This window comes from Amphiura filiformis, chromosome 1 (genome assembly GCF_039555335.1).
Source record: "Amphiura filiformis chromosome 1, Afil_fr2py, whole genome shotgun sequence".
NCBI classification, from domain to species: domain Eukaryota; kingdom Metazoa; phylum Echinodermata; class Ophiuroidea; order Amphilepidida; family Amphiuridae; genus Amphiura; species Amphiura filiformis.
In genome coordinates, this window is record NC_092628.1 from 51,414,486 (window position 1) to 51,433,705 (window position 19,220).

Genomic DNA, 19,220 nt, shown 5'->3' on the forward strand with positions numbered 1-19,220 from the left:
ATTCATTTCGGAAATTATAGTTATAGGCCTATGTAATGTACTTGTCATTATAGTTGGTTACATGTTTGCATTGTTTTAAATACATTAATAGTTTTTACATACATAATTTAGTAAGGCTATCCTTTATATCTTATCCTCATTGCTCTCAGTGATAAATCAATGAAACTAAATATGAAAATTAAATATATTATATATAATTCAACTGAAATTGGCAGATTGATTGAATGATTCTACATTTACTTTGTATTTAAAATTTCCTGTTCCTGGTCACTCTGCAGTGGCTGAAACACCTGACCATGTAGTTTATGAATATGATCAGACTGAACGTCACAGTTCTTGGACAGAGGAACTCACTGGACACTGCCTCAGAATCCCTACACATGTAATCCTGAGTTGCAGTATTATGGTTCTACTTTTAAAATACAGCAATGATTATAACAGTGCTAATTATATTGCCAATAGAAGAACACACACTCTGTCAGGTAGTGAATAGTAAATAGTGATATAAACTAGTATATCAAAGTTTTATAAATTACAGTAAATTACTTAACATTTTCCCTTTGGGTCTTTTCTGTGGGATTCAGGTTGGGGAAGAATCTGGGAAAGAATGTGGCCACGGCGCGGTTGGGTGAGGGAATAATTTTGATTTTCTGGAAGAATAGACACCCCTGCTTGATTATGCTCATGTGAATAACACTTGATGGCATCAAGAACTATAGAATTTTTCAACAGAAACTCAAAAGTTAATTACACACTTCTAACCTACACATAAAGATTTAGTGACAAGCTATGCACCAGACTAAAAAAAGTGTAAATTCAAGAAATAAATTGAACCTTCTATCTTCCGACAAGGCAACCGAGACACCTTTTCTGTAGAAAGTAAAGGGTTTAGCCCCATTGGAGAAAGCAGGCTAGCTGTGTACCTGACAACCATTTTGAAAATGGTTGCCAGGCGCACAGTGGACTAGAAAGAAATATTACCGAAGACAAAATTGATACCGGAAATTCAATCAAATAAACAAACAATATAGCTCATAGGTTTACATCATACACTTTTATATCCGTTCCCCTCTAAACAGTCAAAACAACTGAGAAATCTTTGTACAGATATTGCTTCTCACCATGATGATCAATATTAGAACCAGATTGATGCAACCTGATATACAATCAATGGTTGATAGGCTTGATTTAAATCATGTAATACTTTAATATCTAACCAATTTTTAAGAGCCATCTGTCCGATAATTAAAACCATGCTCAATAAAACACGACCAGCATGAAGTTTCCTGAAAATAAATCTTAATCATGGAATGATTTTCTTTGAAGACATCAATGCCTAAACACCTTTCAATTTTTCATTTTTGATTCTGTTTTTAATAATTCAAGTAACTAAGCTTGTAATTATTGACCTTTCACACAGATCCACCACTTTGCTACCAAAACAAGGTTCTTGCAAACACACACGCCAAAATGCATTTTGTTTGAAAGGCATATGCACACACAACATGCACTGTGTGGTAGAAACTAGTTTTAAGATGCCGTGCAATGTGTCAATAGTGTCTTCTAATTGGTTACAAAGCAAATGACAGATTCCTTCAATCAGGTCATCCGTTCAAATCCCTGGCACACAACTTCCCATTTGTGTGACCTGTTTAGTTATAACAGCTAAATTTGCAATGTGCAAGTGTGTATACCACAACCTACTAATCAGAACTCTGACATTAAAATGTTATGGGCTTTTAATTTGACATATTTTGCACGATGGGCATTTCATGGAACGAACACAATTCTGTAACGCATAGTTATCCATCAAATGGCCCCGTCACTCAGCGCTGATGTCCATTAAGAACCTGTGGTCACTTGTAACACTTGACCATCAGAAACCAATCCCATTTTACATGTAGAACTGCAGGCTTGGTAATTGGATCTACCCAGTCACCTGGATATATACCCATTCAATCCTGAGTGCTATAAACTTGTATGCTTCCTATGCCAAAGTATGCAACATTATTTATAGTCTGAAAATTACGAAATCATTCCTTAAGAATCACTGAACTAATACTGGGCCTTTTTTTTCACAAATTTGAGAGTATTTTTGTGCAGATCCCAATAGAGGCACAAAATTCTATATAAAATTCTGATTTTTTGAGAGGATTTCAAAATTGTAGAGGTGACTGACAGAAAAGGTATGTGTCTTGTATGCTATCTACTGTAGATAGCATCGCTGGTTCTTGGAACCTCACTGTGTTACGTGTATGTGTGGTTATTACGAAAGTACATTAAAGCTAATAGGGTAAATGATTAATGAAATGATAGCAACTGGCAAATCTTATATCTTGTTTGTCGCTTACTGCTGAACCTGACTTGTCTGTTAGATTCCAATCATCTTTGATTGAGATATTTTGAGGCTATCAGATACACATCTGAATAAGATTCTGATGAGTGATACCATTCTCACAAAACCGAAATTTTTCACTTGGAGGAGACTTTAACAGTTAAGCTATACTGAGATTAACTTTTGTAAAAAGTTTTTATCACAATTCTTCATCAATTTTGTTGTGGGTTTTTTTCTGGAACAATGCTATGTCCAACTTTCATAAAAAATGCTTCAATATTGAAAACATAAAACAAACTTTTCAGTAGATCTAGTGTTTCCTGGCAGCCAAAAATTTGATAAACATATTTCGACATTTCTAAAAAAAAAGCAGCTCACTACTTCTTTAAGTTTCTTAGAAAAGTCCACAAAATTGGGAGCTTTATTTTACCATACAGACCAAAAATTTGAGAAAAACAATTACTAGCAACTCTGTTTGGTTCACTTGACTTGCTTCTGTTTGGTGCACATGAGTTGCTAGTAATTGTTTTCTAAAATTCTGACTCAAATTATTGGTTTTTCAAATTTATAGACTACAGTACCATCACTGTTATAAATTTAAAACCAAAACATTTTGATAGTAATTGATCACTCTGTTAAGCTGACTTTGCTAAACCAATTTTTTTTCGTTAATACTAATTTATGTAAGCCCCACAATAGATTTATCATGTTATGATCCTCCTACAGTTTTTGTCATCTAATCATACTTCATTAAGGAAGAAATTAATCATTACACACGCTTAACAACAATCAGTACAAAATGTGCACATAAACCTGTGAAACCCAACACTGTTTTCCACCTTCAGAAAACTGAAATAGGACTGGGATGACATCAACAGATAATACTCAGAGGACATGATCTTTAATACATCATCCTGTTGGAACACATTTCTCATGGTATCATAACCTGTGTGATATTTATGGCATCACCGTATTACCTCAATTCTGATGAATTATTGTATAATTAGGTTTACAAATGCTGGATATACAATGCTTACTTTGTAATAACGAACAAAGCGCAACGAGGGAGAAATGTTTTTTGAAATAGAACCCTTAACTACCAAGTAATTTCACTATTTTTAGATTTAAGTGTGGTAGTATTACATGCATCACAGAAAACTGAAGTTGGATTCCCAAGATCCGCAGCACAATGTAGCACATCAAATAGCAAGGCTAATAAATGAAAAGGGGGGAAAAAACTTGTTTGTTTCCTGTTGATGTACCAAATTTTCAAGTTTCTCAGTATTAACAAAGACTAAGATTTTAATTGACACAAACTAAGTTTGATTCAATATCAACAATGAGATGGACAAATTGCAGTAATAATAACATTGGACTAGGAATTTTAATGCCGGTTTAACTATCCAGACTCTGAAGAATGGACAGTGGATACTTACATCAGCTTCACTGATGCTAAGCAAGTCCTTCAGAAAAAGTTGGTCACCATGATTTGTTTTCAAAAGTAGTAATGACCCACACTTATAAAAGCACCCCAAAATTCCATTTTAAAACAAGTCCCCATTCCCCATTATAATATACTGTTTGATGCATACATGAATTGCTAGTATTGTATTATAAACTACGGAAGCCGACTAGCCCAACTATATGGACACCGACTAGCCCAACCAGTCAATTATCATCATCCAATCCAAGATTTTTATAATGACGCAGGTGCATACATGCCACTATAAACACAGACCAAAATAGACTGAAGACTGTCTCTTGTCTTAATGTACCCAATTGCAGGAAACAGGCTTTTTTTAATGCTGAACATTGAATGTTTACTCTACAGATGATTGCTGTCAAGGAAAAGCACTTTGAAAATATTAAACTTATCAAACTGGTCCGGTGGAAAACGGGGGTGGAAATAAGATTCAAGTTGACAGCATTGGCTATCAATATTTTAACGCAAGTTTTTGTTTGTTCTAACCATATTACATAAAAAGAAAAAATTATTCAACAAAATTAAATTAATGCCATTTTTACAGAAGCATTAATTATTACAAAAGCAATAATACCATAAATGTGAAGGATAACACTATTCTGATGATTGTGTTTGCAGGTAAAAAAGATTCTCAGAATGTTCAAAAGTTTCCAACCTCACAAAACTGTCAAATATAAAAACCAAATATGAAAATAACACTCGAACAGCACGAACTGACAGAAGGAGTGTGTGAGCCATTGAAATGTCAAATGATTGCTGGGAGGCAAAATTATAAATCCTTTTGTAATTTGCTACTAAACCCTTGATGATCCTACACTCATGTAGAAAATAAAGTCTGCTGGATTCAAGAAATAGCGACTAAATCTACATAGTACTAGATTTAAATCGAAATGATACTGGATATAAGCCTCTCTGATACTATGTAACTAGAAACCAGTTGGTACAATACCGATATATTTCCATTTATATCGAACTAGGTTAGTCTCCACACAAACGCCTAAATCTTGATGGAAATTGAGAAATATGCCAGACCCTACTCTATTCCAAACAAAATGGTTAAGTTAGCTTACATTTCTGGAAAGTGTCCTATATGTGTAAGATTTGTGAAATGCTATTTGTAACTCCAGATATTTGTGGTTTTTTTGTTAGATTTATGAGATCACCCCAAATGTGCCTTAAATCGGGTAAGATCAAATTGAGTGCTTTCCATATATCATAGATGTGATGCGATCAAGCAAAATCAGTCGGAATTCAGAAATATTGAGTTTGAGATATAGCCAAACAAAGGAAATATTTCCTTTTGTTTCCTATTGTTTTGAAACTTCTTGAATTACTCATATCTTTGGAACTGGTTGTTCAATTTCAATGGGGTTTTCTGCAAAATGCAGCTTTGTAAATGATTTTTACTGTTCTATAAGAAACTGAAAATTTAATATTTCTGAGTTCCGACTGATTTTGCTTGATCGCATCAGCACATATCTTTATCTGTTTATCGTCCATTTCAAAAGAAGCATTTTCCTGTAACGTAACATTAAATCTTTGAATTCTTGAGATATGCGCCTTCTAATATTGCTTTGGATGGTAAAACAAACTAAGAAACACACATATACCTGTTACATTAAATTTTCCCAACAAATAACTCATTTCAGCTTGAAATATTACATACACAGTGAGGACAGGATAATTACTGTATTTACGGGGTTGGACACCCCGTGGAATTCTTTGTGCCCAACAGGCACATAATTCATCAATGCAAGTTGATCATCAATAGATACGGCTAGTTCGTCCCGTCACAACTGTCACAATAAGTGACGCAATGAGCACTGACATAACATGCTTGTTTTCTTCTTAAAGAGTATCATTAACCTGTTTTTCATTAAACAAATTGGATGATAAAATATAGGTCAAAAAGTAAAGGTTTCAACTAAATACGATGAATTAACACCTGAAATGTACAAAGGTGACATGTGAGTGTGTCTATAGGGAGGACAACTAAAATGACAAGGAAAATTCACCTTCTTTTGCCATCAAAGACAAAGTATAAATTTACAAGGGAACATGGCGATTCCAAGCTGACAAGACCAGGGCATATACAACAAAAAGAAGTGAATATCTTTTACCTAAATAGTTACCATGTTTACCATGTTTACAGAAACCTATCTTTTACTGAACTGATTTTAATAGAACTTAACAAGGCAAGCAATTCAGAATATTTTAAACCATGGCATGTAGGATTGGGAAATGGACACATTCGGCAATGATTCAACTGATGCACCTATGTACAATCTTATTGGTGTCAAAATAGTTGATTACACTTGAATAGTAATGACATAGTTCTCACATAGATCAATGAATGGGTGGATTGTAAAAGTTTATGTTTAAAATAGCAGCATGAAAATATTTTCTTTTGTATTCATGTTATTTTATTCCAAAACAAATCAAAACAAACAAAATTACAAACACAAGAATCGGTAAAAGATCACAACAAAAAAACCCAAACAAACAAACAAAACAAAACAAAACGTAAGCAGCAAAACATTTGACTACTGTTTGTTTACTTTTTAGTTTCATTTTCGTTATTACACCTTTCATTATGCATGCTACATGAAGACAAAAAGAGGCACACTATCGCGACGAAACATGTGTGTAGCTTGCTACCCACATACTGCTCAGTCTCCATATGACCTATATCACACCACTCTATCAGTCTTTCATTCATTCCTGTAGACTCCCATGCCTAGCGGTTGAATAGATAAATATTCATGGAGCTATACATGAAGAATTTACACTTGAACTCCATATGTATGATGTACATACCTACTGAAAATGTATGTTTATTATGTAACCACTTGTGAATTTTCTTTGGATAATTCTTTTCTTTTTCTGGCAACTATATCTTCGGTAGATAGCAGAGTAATAAATACACATTACATGTACACTTGTAAGTATATTCTGAAATAAAACTAGCTCTTCATGCTGAGAGCTCTTCAGTGGAATGTTAGAAAGAAATACAGCTATCGATAAACTACAAAGAAACTATCTTAAGATTATTTCAAATGTTAAAAAAATATGTTGTCCAATTGACTGAAAGCCTGCATATTTGTAAAAGCAAAGCTATAGTTTGATCAGCTTGTAATCGGCAGGAAATTGTTGGACCTTTACCACTCTGCCAAAAAGAAGACCCACATTAAGAGTGATATAATTGACCTATTTGGTCTATATTGTGGGTGTTAAAGAAAATAGACAACATATAGGACTTGAATGAATAATTTGTGATTCTTCTGGCAAGATGTTACAAGACAAGTCTCAAAATAAAATAGATATTAATCCACAATGTTACAAGGCCTGCCAATAAGAAGCTGGTCAAACTACATGTTTACTCTTTCCTATAAAATTGACTTGGCTAATAATACTATTGACGGCTTGGACCATCAATTTAATTTTGCATAAAACAAGCACAGGAAGTAAGAGCATTAAGAAAATTGACCCAAGAAGATACCTGTTAACTTTGGCTATATTTCGTGTGTAGTTTGTTATACGGACTATAATAGCCTCATAAAAAATAAAGTAACAGCCTCATAAAAAATAAAGTAACAAATAGCCCCATCAAATATCTAGGCTAATATTATAGCAAGACATTTTAGCAGTATAATTGTTTGCAATGAGAACTGTTCTGAGCAGTTTTATGTTTTTTTTGTATTCTAGGCTTCAAACAACTACACATATTGAAGCCTATCACAGGCTATGGGTCAAAATATTATCGCAGGCTATGGGTCAAAAATATTTTCACAAACTTTGAAATTTGCGGTCCTGAAATTAAGCATGAAGAGCCAAAATAAAAGCCTTGTGAAAATCTTCCGCTTATACAGTATTCCCCATCTAGCTGAGATGAGAGAATACCTAAGTATTCAACAGCTTTTAACCTTCCAATCGGTAGCACTCAATAGCTGTTTGACGTCACACGTCACGCTAACGATGTATCAACAACTTTGACAAATATCACTTGAATTTCACAAAAGAGGATTATTACACAGGTTTGTATCACCTCTTCCTTAAACTGAACATAAAATATTATTTTGCATTTTAATTAAGTTCAATATGTTTCTCATTATAAAAAGCGGTTTCTGAAATAATTTCTAAAAATAATATCAATTCAATTTCTTAAACTACTATGCATGTTTGTACTATAGTTTTGAGTGTTGGCAAATTTATTGGCTTTGTCCATTTCTGTACAATTTTTCCCCTTATCCAGTGTAACAATCATAGCACACCAAGATTTATATGATATCTTGAGTAAGTGCTACCAATGGTATCTTTTACAAATTGAGTGTTCAATCTGATCACAACTGAAATGCAGTACCAATGACAAACAACGCTAGATGCGAGTGGGTCGATTCAACGCTTGCCTTCAAGCCGGGCAAGCACTGGCTGATGATGCAAAAACAAAATGCCTACATGTACCACCTTTATATTGGGCTTGACACCTATCATGGTACATGTACTGTACTGATTAACAAGTAAAACTCGGCTGAGTGTGTAAATGTGACTTATGTTTTTCTTACATTAACTACAGTCTACACAAAAAATGCTTCAGGAAGGTTGGTGTTGTAATAAGGTGGGCGACATAGATCTACCTCTAATTCGACATTCCTTTGATTTGAGGTGATGGAATGGACTATAAAACTGCATTGACTTTCAAAAGCAATTTCACTACTACTAAATAGTTTTGTGTGTTTTTTATATCATCCATGTGAGTTAACATTTACAACATGACATCTACGCAAGTAGCGACTGTGTTACAACTTGCCCCTTGCATTTATATCTTGTAATTTGCATAGAAAATGGGCTAGATTTGAGCCCTGTAACTTATATTTGCCATGATATGAAAACAGACAACAGTACATTTTTGATAAAACGTTGGTAATTTTTGATAAAATTGAGGACACAGGACAGGTATACTAACCTGTTAGGTATAACCTAGTTATGAAAATGCCATTGACAGGAGTCGATTTACAGTAGCAAGAAACTGGATTCTAAAGTAAACTTTCCCTGAGGGGAGCAGGTGAATGAATATGATATTATTACAAAAAATTATCAACTTGATGGATTTTTTTGAAAATAAAATGAAATGTATACATCAACATCTAGTAATAGATCTCCCACTTCAACATACATACTGATTGTGACGTTGGATGCTATGTATCTAATATTATACACTACCACAAAAAGAAATGTTGAAAATAGACACAATTTCTCAAAGATCTGGCATTTGCATTCTCAGAATGACTAGGCTGCTAACACGCCTGTCACCAGAAAAATAACATTAGGACATCAATGAAAATAAGATTGTTACCACAAACATTTAATCTAAATGTTAATTGAGCAACTTAATCAATTATCAGCCTTTATTCATTGTCTGCATTTTCACCTTCAGATCTAAGACATGCTAAGTCATCATCATTGCTGTACATTGTAATCAGTGGCGTACCGTGGCCGCTCCTACCCCGGGGGCTGAAGGAAATCAATTTTTGCTGCCCCTTCCTCTTGCGCTAGCGCCATAAACGCCACACATTTTGATGTATAGTAACATTTTTTCAAATTTTTTTATACTTTTCATATTTTTTTTTCGCCCTTTTTTCTTTACTAATTCTTTTTGACGCCTCTTCTACTGCCGCCGCCTTCGCTTGTCAGCCTTTGTGTTTGCCGCCCCTGCTTTTTGCCCCCAAAGCCCCCCAAAAAAAATATGCGCATGGTAATTGACCACTTTTGTCATCTGGGCAAAACCCCATGTTCCGAAATTGGTTCCAATGATCAACTTTTGGTGCAAATTAGTTGCCTTACTCAAACAGATGCCTTGATCCTCAAATTGGAACCTTATGGAGTTGTATTAAAAAGTACACCTTCCCTTGGTCCTGGCAGTTCTTATATCTTTTGAATGATAATCAATTGTAAATTCATTAGAATACATCAATACAACCTTTTTTTAGCCAACACATCTAAGATTACCATATCTTCCAAATTACATGTACCAAATTCTACCTAATAGCACTCATGTGGATTTTTTGAATCTTGCACCCTTTCCTTGCACTTTTAGCATGTAATAGGATAAAACCGTTTATTTATTCACTGCGGTGAATAATATCAATATTATTTTGCATAGAAATGCCCATTTTGACTTTCAAAACATAATGAATAATCAACGCTCCTTAGAAACATCATTATTTTACACTCGAAGCACTAATTGAGATCAACAATGGCACAAAAAAACATGCCAAAGGTAAAATTGAGTAACTATTACCTACCATTAATTGAACATTCTTCATACTAACAAGGTTGTTTTAATTGAATTTCTTCATTAATCACCAAACAACTAAAACAGTTCATCAAACAACTCAATTGCTCTCCAGTTAATATTACATGCAATTATAGCATAAGTGATAGAGAGGGTCTGCACTGATATTCCATTGCATATGTACATCTAGCATCAGCCATTGATTGATAATCTTGATTGTTATAATTGCACTATTACTTGACACCAACTTCAATTTTAATTTGTCTTTAAATAGCGAGTGGGCCACTAGCTTTCCAATTTCAGTGATTTTTAAATCAGATCAAATTGCGAGTGGGTCACTACTCACTAGTTTTCCAAATCAGTGATTCTTGAATCAGTGATTAAATAGCGAGTGGGTCACTAGCTTTGTGAGTGCTTAGATTCACAACAGTAGAAGAGATACCAAACATTTCTAGGTGTGCACAGTGAAAAGGGTTAAAAAGATAGAACTACATACCAAACATCTCTAGGTGTGCACGGTGAAAAGGGTTAAAAGACCCAGAGCACAAAAGTACAACATTAGTTGGACTCACAGCCAACTCACAGCTCCCAGCCATAGTTAGGTAACTTCCACTACCAGATCTAGGATCTGTGCTTCCACAGGTCAATTTTCAATTTTTTATGTGGGTGTCCTAGTGTAGGTGTTTGCACGTTATCTGCACAATTTTAGTGAATCTTTAGTCATTTATACATATAGTATAGCCCAATTTGATCAGTTTGTTTCCCAATAGGCATGATCACTGATGATAGGTTGACTCTAAAATCCCACCCTTGCCACATGTAACAGCAGGTATGATGAGGACTTCCTTGTTAGCAGGAAGGATGTGAACACAAAATCCTGGATTATCAGTTGATAGGGTTCAAGGATTTCAAATCTATGATTTACAATTCAGCTTCCATAAGTGAACAATATAAAATACAGTTAACTGTCATACTGGTTGAATGGTTGATTTGATTTGCACTGTCAATCTGACAAACACTGGTTTGGTAATCATAATGTTACATCAAAGACATTCAAAAACAGTGTTGGTTATTATGAGAAGTTGTTTTCATTTCAGACTAATATTCATGATATTGTAGCTGTAGAGGATTGAAGGCAAGAACTTCTAATCATTAGTCCATTACCATACCACTTCAGTCCAAAGTATTTTACAAGCTTTCAATCTAATTAGATGTCATAACCCTATGTGATATTCATTATATAACCAACATAGTAAAAGTTGAAACCATACCAACAAAGGAGCGAGTGTGCTTTCTATTCATTTATATTGAAAGAAACCCATCAACATTTGTTAAAGTAAAATTTAACCCTTTTAAATTTAACAAAATTCTGATTGATATCATATAAATAGCAATTTTGTTATTTTCATCAAAGTTGTTAAAATTTTGTATGTATGCAACTTTCGTAAAATTTCAAGTTGTGCAAGTGTTTTAAAACAGTTCTGTGGTTATAATTATGTATGTAGTACGGTAAACAATACATGTACATTTTACAACAGTTTTAAAATATCATGTATGTAAGTTTACTGTCTATTCTGTTGCCTAATATCTCCTCAGAACTTACTTAACATTGAAGTATCAAAGTATAAATTAACTATGACTCTAATTTCATGTTGTCATTCAATTGATTTCTGTATTGGAACATACATGTTTGACATTTTCTTCTGTGAAATCCAATGTAACACTCAGTGGAAATTATGTGCATAATTGAGAAGCACAGCTCCTTGAAATCTAACACTTTAATAAAATCAACATACAACTCCGAGTCTGGATCAATTCGAACTAATGTACATATCTCATGTGTTCACACATTAAATGCTAAAACCTAATCTCAAAATTACCACAGCATACGGTTACATACTGTACAGTGTTACAGTGTATCTTTATAAAATGTGCACCACATTACCAGTATGCCTCACAAACTACTGCATAATCTCAGTAACCCAGAGGTAACTCCATCCACAAGTACTGTGTATTATATTCAGTGATCAAACACTGTGATGTAAGATCTAATTTGACTCGGGTAATTGAATTACGAACATCTTGGTCTCCAAGTGTGTCGATATATTTGTTCATAATTGCATTGTGGGATGTCTTGTAAGAAAATGTAAATTATTTTAAACTTTGGTATTTAAAAGTCATCTACATTCAATAGATGAATTTTAAGATGTTATAAAGAAAACCATTTACACTGATTTATGCAAAGCAAAGCTATTGATGACAATGGTTTAGTTATGTGGAACAATATGAAACCTGTTACCTTTTTGCAATCCTTAATTTATACACCCTAAACTATCCACAAATTCAAAAGGTAACCACAATATTGTCCTGCACTTCAAATTTCATTATACCATTCTCACTTAATGGACCTCATTTTGACATAGGGTGAACACCATTTTGTGATTGTCCAAATTACAGACAAACTTCGCCTTTTTCCCCAAAAATTAATTTTCCCTTTTCATTCATTCATTCATACATACCTGCCCCTTCCCTTCCGCTTTTCAATTTGCTGTTGGAGCGGTTAGAGGTGCTATGCACATATTCGCTTCAGCCACTCACTGGGCTGTTATGTTGTATTTTGATGCATTTTTTGCAATATATATTTATGTAACTTTAATATTAATGTGTGTCAGTGATAAAGTGTAATAAGTTAAGTAATAGATAAATAAAATAAATAAATAACTTTAAATTTTATGTTGCAATCTTGTTCATTCATTTCCGTGCAATATTCCCTACATATAACCACCCATTGGTGTATACTAGTAATACTCCTTGCATTCAATCTCAGTAAGATCAATGGCATTATGCATGGCATAGTACAGTTAATCACTCAGTTCACAGGGCAAAAATTCAATCTTCTGCCTATATCTTCCGCTTTATAATCATGGTCTGTATACTTTATTTATAGGTCGGAATGCTAACTAGCAGATTACTGGTCTATTTGAGCATGCAGGAGTATTCTAAGGCTATTTGATCATAGACACCTAGTGATGAAAGAGAATGTTAACTGATACCAATCACATGGTACATGTACAATGTACATGTTCATGATTTTGAAGTGTAATGGAATTAAAAAAGGTTAGAAAAATAGAGGTAGGATGATTGAGGTTTGTGCAAATATTTCATTCCCATGAATATTAGTATTTGAGAGGGGAGAAATATAACAATTGTGTTGCTGCATCATCCTATATTGATTTGCCTGTAGACATACATACATGTACAAGATAATTTAGCTGGATAGCTAGTGGCATATATTGTTATCTACTGAAGATAGCAAAGCAAAAAATAAAACATACCCACCTATTCTTCAACACACCCCTACATGTAATCACCTCAGGACATGGATGCAGTTTGAGATGCAAATGCAGATGTCTGGATGCATATTCAATCAACATACATGTACCAAGGAGACTTTCGGTTTTTTTTTTTATATGTATGAAATTTTACCTAGAAACTGTGGATGGTACTTAACTTACGATAAGAGGACATATCTCGCAAAGGAGAATGGTCTGCCTTTACATAGAGGTCCATGGTTTAAATGTGAAATGTCATGTGTGTGTGTGTCCTTGATTGCTAGCAAACACCTATGCACTCAAACATTGTCACAATCAAAACTTGATACAGATTATGACACATGTCTTATGACTTAGAATGCAAATTTATGACAACTCATAGATTTCAACTAAACAGCAAAAGCACATTAATTACTCCACATAACCGACAAAATCAAACTGATTGAAGGCGCCAACTATTCTCATTCTTCCACTTCATCTGATGCAAACAACAAAAAATATGCCATAAAGTAAGGCTTTAAAGACAGAAATGGCGTATGACTGGTAAACAGCCCTTAATTGATTGAATAAGATGTTTGAACCACAAAAGGGTACCTGTATGCTCTTGAGCTAAGAGAAATGCATAGAGCCATGCAGCTATGTATTGATGTACATGACATGGTTCTGAATGAGAAGAAATTTGACGTAAAGCCTCGGTACTTGATTTTGTCTAATGGTTATTTGGCATTTGATTTTCTGAACACAAAGGAATGTAGATCAGGCAAAATAGAGAAAACAACTCCAAGCACCAAAATGTGTTTGAAATTGTTCAAATTAGGCCTCATCTGTCATGTCTGTTCATCAAAATATGCATGACATGGTTCTGAATGACAAGAAATTTGACGTGAAGCCTTGGTGCTTGATTTTGTCTGATGGTTATTTGGCATTTGACTTGGATGTACACAGAGCTTGAGCACCATACACCAAAACCTGTAAGAAATAGTTGAGGGAATAAGGCCTCATCTATCATGTCTGTTCATCAAAATATGACTGCTTATGATGTCAGGAATAATTATCAGCTTCAAGAAGCAAGTGACAAATTGATGACATTTCAATGGTAAACTGTATGATTAGTACAGTTATGAAAAATGTAGATGACAATTTAGTTTTATCAACGATAATTTTATAATAAATATTTGGCATAGCAAATTTATTTGACAATGCTTTGTCTGAAAATATGACACAAAGTTAAGGAAAATAACAACAATATATTTAGAAGATCCATATCACAAAAAAAATGAATTACATTCACATGGAAACAGGTTTTGTATTTTATTTTATCATTTAGTGTATAAGCTTACTTGTACATCATAATGTAATCCTAGCCTTAGCCATACTTTAAACCCAAAAACAAAAGTATGATTTGAAGTAATTGTCATATTTTAGTAATAGAAACCTGAAAAAAAATATTATCCTCTCCCACACCAAAATTTATTAAAAAATTTAATATAATTATATTTTATTATATATTATTTATATATACATATTATTTTGGATCTCTTTTTGTTAATTTGTATAATTTTCAGGAAACCAGCAGCCAATTTCCACCCATATGAAACTCAAGACTCCCTCACCCACATTTTACAACCCACACCACAACTGCATGCATGTTCATCCTACTGAATGAAGATAATATAACATCATGATAAGGTAGCCGACAAACTGCTTGCTATTGCTGCCAATCTTTCCAAGAACGAGAAACATTTTATACACTATAGAATCACTGCTTTTCACTTGAGGCTCATGACCTATAACCATGGTTTAAGATTACTAACCTTTCTATCATCATTTGTTTTTAAGTCTTTTCATTTATTAACTCATGTTAACAATTATGCAACATTTTGATTGTAAATTTAATTTCAATTGATTAACTGACAACATGTATTTTCACAGCTTTGCAAGAGCGTGTTACCATCAAGATACATGGAAACAGACAATACTCATGTACCAAAAAATCCTCCATTTGGCATCCATATTTAGTTTGCAGTTGGCAATTGGATTGTACAAGATAAATTGTTGCAGAAATTGAAACATGCTTTCTTTTAATAAATATGCTAATTGATGTGAACAACAACCAAAAATAATATTTGCAGGAATATCAAAATAACTGAAAAAGGCCAATAAATGGACCAGGTGCCAATTTCGTATAGTTGGGCATATATTCAACTTCACACAGCCATAGTACCCAATAGTTTTTATGGAAGTATTGGAATGTATATTTTTATCGACAGCATAAACACCACTTATATCATCTACATTGTAAATGACAAGCTACAAATGAAATAATATATTCAATTTTCAATATTAATTGACACCGTGACCAAACTGTCAAATTAGTAATCTAATGTCTTACATAATACAACAGGTTGAAAGCAACATCTAAATCATGCTCTACTATTTTCATGAATAACTTCAAATTTATGTTCCACCATTTCGTTCTTGACATTTCATTTCCCCAGCCTTCCCTACAGTCGGCCTCCTTAAGACGGTCAGGCAAACAAACAGTCTGTAGTAAAGCACGTCCATGATGTATGCACAAATCACTCTACCGGATAAGACTTGAGTCTACATAGAGTATATCCAAGAACAGAAAGGCATATCTGCACAGTACACACCAATAGCTACCAAGTACAAGTAAATTATTTTGACAACACAAAAACAGGCAATATTGTTTTGATATTAAAAGTTTTTCAATAACAAATGAAATCTCTTTACTCTAGCCCTAAAATAAGGGCAGCTGATTTAATAAATAAATTTCTCTGTAATAACATGATTCACATGGCAGCTATTTCATATCTCTACAAGTGTGGGTCTCTGATACTTTCAACATGGAGTGAACTGACCAACATCTAGATGGAGTTTCTTTCCCCACTAGGGCAGTTGAGCTGAAAAAAATGTAGAAATTTAATTTACATGGCAGCTATGTCATTTCTCTGCAATGAACATACATACTGATTTAATCCAACTATGACCCTCATTTCAATTGCCAAATATCGCTGGTCAATGAAGAATTAAAATGTCAGATTGATGACTTGTCCAACTAATTGATTTATATACAGGGTAAATAATTGTCTCTGCATTATAACATGCTTCAATTATGTCATCAATTAAAATCAGTGATCTTCTAAAATTAAATTTTTTTTAAATATAGTGGTTAAAACTAATTCTCACACACAAAAATGTACATGATTTTTGAAGAATCAATTTTGGCTCTTGTAAACCAAGTTTAGGAGCATTATTATTCATAACAAGCAGGGGTAGCGCTAGAACAAAACGCTCTAGAGTACACAGGGACCCCACACTTGCAGAAAATCTGAAAGTAGGGGGTAAGAGTTTGGTAAGTCAGAGTTTCACAAATGCAGCATAAATAGTATGTCTGCAGTAGCGCTAGACTGAAAAGCTGGGGGTGTACAGGAACCACTGAACTTGCAGAAAATTTAAAAATAGGGAGTCCGAACTGTATTTTGGTGAGTCCAGGACCCCAAAATGCAGCCTAGCGCTACCCCTGATTACAGGAATTGATTCTCTGATTCGTATACATTGTACAAATGTTTTTAGTGCATGCTATAATGCTACAACTGACAACTGTTGTGGCGAAAAACACAAAACCCAATATTTTATCTGAAATATATGAATACACTTCAACTTGTGTTGCTTTACATACACATAATTGGCCATGTCACTCACAGTTATATAAAATAAAACGTCTGTCCATAAAACATTTACTTTTAAAATACAACATGACTTGTACCAGAAGATATCAAGATGAGGACTACATACCAAACATTGTTAGGTGTCCATGATGAATAGGGTTATAAGATCCAGCACAAAAAAGTACAACATTAGCTGGACTCACAGCCAACTCACAGTTAAAAGCCATCGTTTGGAAACTTCCACAGGTCTATAATATGTATTTGAATCAGCATCCTCACAATGCCAACGACTCACAATTTAATCATACATGCATAGGTCTATTCTTTTTTCAGGGTCTATGATCTATCCTAATATCCAATTTGATAAGCTTGTTTCAACAAAGACCTTCCATAGTACAGGAGCAGCAACCTCAAAAAAATGACTTCGTTCACCCTCCACTACATACAAGGTTTGACACCATAGGTAGTTAGTATGGACCCTCTAGATCACTGCTAGGTAGGTAGTGGACTCAAATTGTGGTATCACTTTTTTTTACAGGTCATTTTATGTGTGGACGATAATCGCATAAAATCACCAAAAATAGGACAAAATTAAGGGTAGGGGAGATATAAATTCTCATAACTCAACTTTTACTCATAATAATGAATTTATTTTGGTATGAATATGTAGCTAATTGATTGTTCTAACTGCCTAGTATTATTTGAAAGCAAACCTAGGTTTCATTTGATCATGATTGGAAGTGGCCAGTCCATACACTAGTGAAAAATCAGATTTTTCACAACAATGCGCAGGGTGGGTGTTTTTGTGACATTGGCTTCAAATTTTACTATTGTGCCAATTTCTATTTTCAAAATTAATTAAGTTTCCTTTTTTTAATTTTGTTTTTAATATCAAGCATATCTAGGCAAACTTTGATGTTCTGGTTCAAATATTTATGTATGTGCATGTTTGCTTGCATGTTGGTTTGTGTTGTGTGGGTTTGGGGTAGGTGGGGTGGGTGGGTGCGGGGTGTGTATAGGGTTCAGGGTTGGGGTGTTTTACATGTTTTAATATGTCACTCGGCTGAACTATATAAGTTCTATTAACAAAATTTGTTTGTTAAGTTGCCATTCATGTAATATTTTGAATATTTATATGTGTCGGGTGAGATCAACCGCTGTTTGTCTGGAAAATAGACTGAAAATGTAAAAAAAATAGTTACTTTTCCACATGTAGCAGCGTGTGTAACAATATTAAGGGGTAGGGGAAATATAAACCATCATAACTGAACTTCAACTCATGATAATGAATTCATTTTGGAATTAATATGTAGCTAATTGATTGTTCAAACGTGTTAGTATTATTTTAAAGCAAAGCAAACATTAATTGTCAGGTAGATAGCCATAAAATGTGAGAAAAGGTTACTTTTCTATGTATAACCATGTCAAATATGGCATTATTAAGGGTAGGGGAAATAAAACCACCATAACTCAACCTTTACTCATAATAATGAATTCATTTTGGTATCAACATGTAGCTAATTGATTGTTCTAACTTTCCAGTATTATTTTTAACAGAAAAACCATAAGATAGACATAAAATATGATAAAAATGTTAATTTTCCAATGTGTAACAGCGTAAAATTTGACAATATTAAAGGTTAGGGGACGTACAAACCAACGTAACTCTCGACATTTATTCATTATAATTCATTCATTTTGGCATTAATATATAGCTATTTGGTTGTTGTAATCTTTTAAAGCAAAATAACCATTAATTGTTAGCTGGAAAGACATAAAATGTTAAAAAAATGTCAATTTTTCATGTTTAGTACCGTAAAATATGACAATATTAAGGTGTAGGGGACATTCAAATCACCAAAACTCAAGTTTTACTGATGAAAATGAATTCATTTCAACAATATGTAGTTAATTGTTAGTTCTAACTTTCTAGTATTATTTAAAAGCAATTAAACCATTAGTTGTGAGGTAGATAGACATAAAATGTACGAACATGTTAATATTCAATGTCTAACAGCGTAAAATATGACAATATTAAGGGGTAAGGGGACATACAAATCACCAAAACACAGTTTCACTGAAGAAA

At 33.6% G+C, this 19,220-nt stretch overlaps 1 protein-coding gene across 3 annotated transcripts in view; it reads right to left on the bottom strand.

Moving 5' to 3' along the window:
• Positions 1 to 19,220, bottom strand: part of LOC140148578 (nicotinamide/nicotinic acid mononucleotide adenylyltransferase 1-like) — a 65,381-nt gene that overhangs the window by 35,681 nt on the left and 10,480 nt on the right. The window contains exon 1 of one of the 3 annotated variants that reach the window (XM_072170602.1): positions 10,607 to 10,751. The exons of the other annotated variants lie outside the window; for them this stretch is intronic. Coding sequence (XP_072026703.1) covers positions 10,607 to 10,706 — 100 coding nt within the window. The 5' untranslated portion in view covers positions 10,707 to 10,751. Of the gene's footprint in view, positions 1 to 10,606; positions 10,752 to 19,220 lie in introns of those variants that run through there. 3 annotated transcript variants of the gene reach the window in all.